The 3,039-nt window shown below is 35.1% G+C and overlaps 1 protein-coding gene across 1 annotated transcript; it reads right to left on the bottom strand.

Moving 5' to 3' along the window:
- Positions 1 to 1,239: 1,239 nt before the first annotated feature.
- On the bottom strand, positions 1,240 to 2,469 carry LOC124946011 (cytosolic sulfotransferase 15-like). The gene has a single exon (XM_047486558.1). The coding sequence runs from the start codon at positions 2,421 to 2,423 to the stop codon at positions 1,428 to 1,430; it is 996 nt and encodes a 331-aa protein (XP_047342514.1). The 5' UTR covers positions 2,424 to 2,469; the 3' UTR covers positions 1,240 to 1,427.
- Between the last annotated feature and the right edge of the window lie 570 nt (positions 2,470 to 3,039).

Here is a 3,039-nt window from a genome sequence, read left to right as displayed (position 1 = left end):
AACTGATTCCTCCTAAATACTCTACAAACCGAATCGTATTCGTTGCTTCAGATTGAAACGGACATTTCCGCACTTGAACTCGGTTCAAGAGTCTGTGACAATCTGTGTAGTGTTAAGAGCGGTTTTAGTCTCTAACCGGACTATCACCAATCAGAGTGTGTTGTAAGAGGCCACCCTTCCTAAACCGGAACACCCCGGTCCTCCAAGAGCGTCCCCGATCCTAACAAAGGTTTACCCTTCCAATAAACCTTCGCAATTACCCTTCCCAACACTTAGAATTATTTTCATTTTTTTTGAAGACTCAAAACCGAAGGTTTATTGAAAAATATTTGCAATTACCCTTCCCAACATTTAGAATTATTTTCAGTTTTTTTGGAAAAAGTCAAAACCGAAGGTTTTCCAATAAACCTTCGCAATTACCCTTCTCAACACTTATAATTATTTTTGATTTTTTTTGGAAGAGTTAAAACGGAAAGTTTATTGAAAAATCTTCGCAATTACCCAATTGGGCAAAGTCAAAAGTGAGGGTACTTTCAATAACTTTCGCAATTACCTCCAACATAAACACTTATAATTTTTTTTTGTTTTTTTAGATGAGTCATACCCGAAAGTTTAATGCAAAACTTTCGATGAAGATTCATATTACCGAAGGTTTTATACAGCTCTCGGAATCTATTTTTAATTAAGACAGGTTTTTCCCTATCGGGACCAATACCAAGAGTTTTACAAAACTCTCAGTAACATATGTCGGTAAAGACCCCTTTTTACTATGGTGCAGCCTTTCTAGACCTCCATGAAATTCAGACAAAACAAGTTGATCATTGGACAAAGAGAAGAGAAGGGTCTTGACTCTTGAGCCAGGCGGTGGCACACTGAGTGTTACTAACCTATTATCTTGCACTACTTAAAACTCAAACCGTTTGGAAAGTCATGGTTGTGAGCTTGTATTTTTTTTTTCTTCCAAAAAGTGTTCAAACCAGTCCCCGGTCATCTAAGAACTAATTGAATATGGAATAAAAAGTTTTAAATTTCTCAATCTTTTATTAATGTAAAGAAGGGTGTTGGAGAATAGCTCCTTTCCCATACAACATAAATAAATGATGGTCCTTCACCATAAATTAGAAATTCTTCCCAAGGGAGTGAGACAGGAAATGGAGAATAACTTCATTCCAAATAATATAAAACATAGAATAGTCCTTCACCATGATCAATATATATAAGAAATTCTCCCATTATATATGATTCAAAGAGAGGTTATTTTATATAATAAAAAAGCATACAAACACAATTAACTAGGCCGAAACTACACCATCGAACTGCTGGTCATATTTCAATGACCAGTATAACGGAGAGATTTTGGTTCCTCAATTTTATTTGATAGATAGTAAAATAACTGACACTTAGAACTTACAAATACAAAATAATAATTATGCGCAATCCTCATTATTACTGTTTGTTGGATGATAAAATGTCAACAAGTCGGAGTTGGCAAACTTGTCGTCCATGATCTTTTGCAAGCGATCGGCCATGGAAGAAGTTAAGTAATCAGTCCAATTGCCCACTTCTCCTTTCCTAAAGAAAGCCTCATGGGGAACCCCAACAGGACGGCGCCCTTGTTTGTTAACCTCTAAGCCCTTCAAATTGTCAAAGCTACACAACTTCACTATCTCCTCCGCCACCCTTTCTCTATCTTCTTCTTCCGTGAATGGTAAACCTAAGAAAGTCGCCAGCTTCTTCGTCTCAGAAACCGGAGACACTTTCATTTCCTCGTACCTCGTGACAAACACCTCGTCTGGCCTCTCTAGGCTGGCATTCCAAGAACCAAGGAAATAGTCCCAAAATGGTCCTGAGTTATGAACTCCACGGCAGAACAAGTCAAAGCACTCCTCAATTGGACGAATGGTAGTGTAATCGTGACAGACCTTATCAGTGAATTTCCAAGACGAAACAAACTGATCACGTGGGTCACGGACAATGCTGACAATCTTACAGCCAGAGGTTCTTACGGATGGAGGTAGGGCGTGATAGGGAAGGTGGGTGGATATGATCCGGGGACGAGGGAGACCTTCAAGATAGGATTTTGGGTCTTGCAAGTCGAGGTCGGACTCAAAGGACCTTACGACGGCATGGGGGTTTTGTCGGAGCAAAGGGCTATCGGACAAAGAGAAACGGTGGCGGTTCACAATGGAGAAGACAAGGGCCTTGAGCCAGGTTGTGCCACATTTGGGGAGTGTTATTAAAAAGATATCACTTGGCTCGGCTTTGTAGTGATGCTGGAAAGACAACACTCGAGGGAGAAACTTAGGAGGCATCCAAAAACCATCGTATAGAATGAAACCATTACCATTACTCACCCAATCTTTCTCTCTTGGAAGGCTTTCAAGAAGATGTTCAATTGAACCTCTCTCTTCTACTATTTCCATAGTTTATAATCTTCTTCCTACACTATTTGTGTTCCTTATATGTTGAGATGGCATATAATGGCATCTCTGTTCTCCTGCCGACAACTCATATTTGTTCTCCTGCGGACAACCCATATTTGGGTTAACACTATTCATTTCCCATTTTTGCCATTTGTTAAAAATGTACCTTAATCTATTTTTTTTATTTTTTTTTTATATATAACCTTATATATCTATAATGCAAATTGATAATTAAACTTATTTTTTTTTACTTTTAAAATAAAAATTTATAATATATATAATTAAATCATTAAATTATATTATATTTAAAATTTTATCTAATTTATTTATATTTTTATGTTACGAATAAACATATAAATTATTATTTTTTTAATTAATAATGTTTATTTTAATATATTATGTTTGTTTATTTAAATGTATTATTGAATTATAGATATATAATTAATTTTATTAAATGAAAAAAAATATTGAGTTTAAATATGTGAAGTTGATAAATATATAAATAATATTATTAAGGTTAAAAAAGTTGTATAAGAAAAGAATATTTTATAAAATATTTTTTTAAGTTTAGAAATAAATTTTTGGTTAGAGATGAATTACTGTTTAATGTAAGTTT

Source organism: Impatiens glandulifera, chromosome 7 (assembly GCF_907164915.1).
Source record: "Impatiens glandulifera chromosome 7, dImpGla2.1, whole genome shotgun sequence".
Lineage (NCBI taxonomy): Eukaryota > Viridiplantae > Streptophyta > Magnoliopsida > Ericales > Balsaminaceae > Impatiens > Impatiens glandulifera.
The sequence above is the reverse complement of the archived record's forward strand: the minus strand, read 5'-3'. Positions and strand labels throughout refer to the sequence as shown.

Bases quoted from the DNA above. Each gene is read 5' to 3' on its own strand.
- LOC124946011 (XM_047486558.1), bottom strand. From the start codon at position 2,423: ATGGAAATAGTAGAAGAGAGAGGTTCAATTGAACATCTTCTTGAAAGC.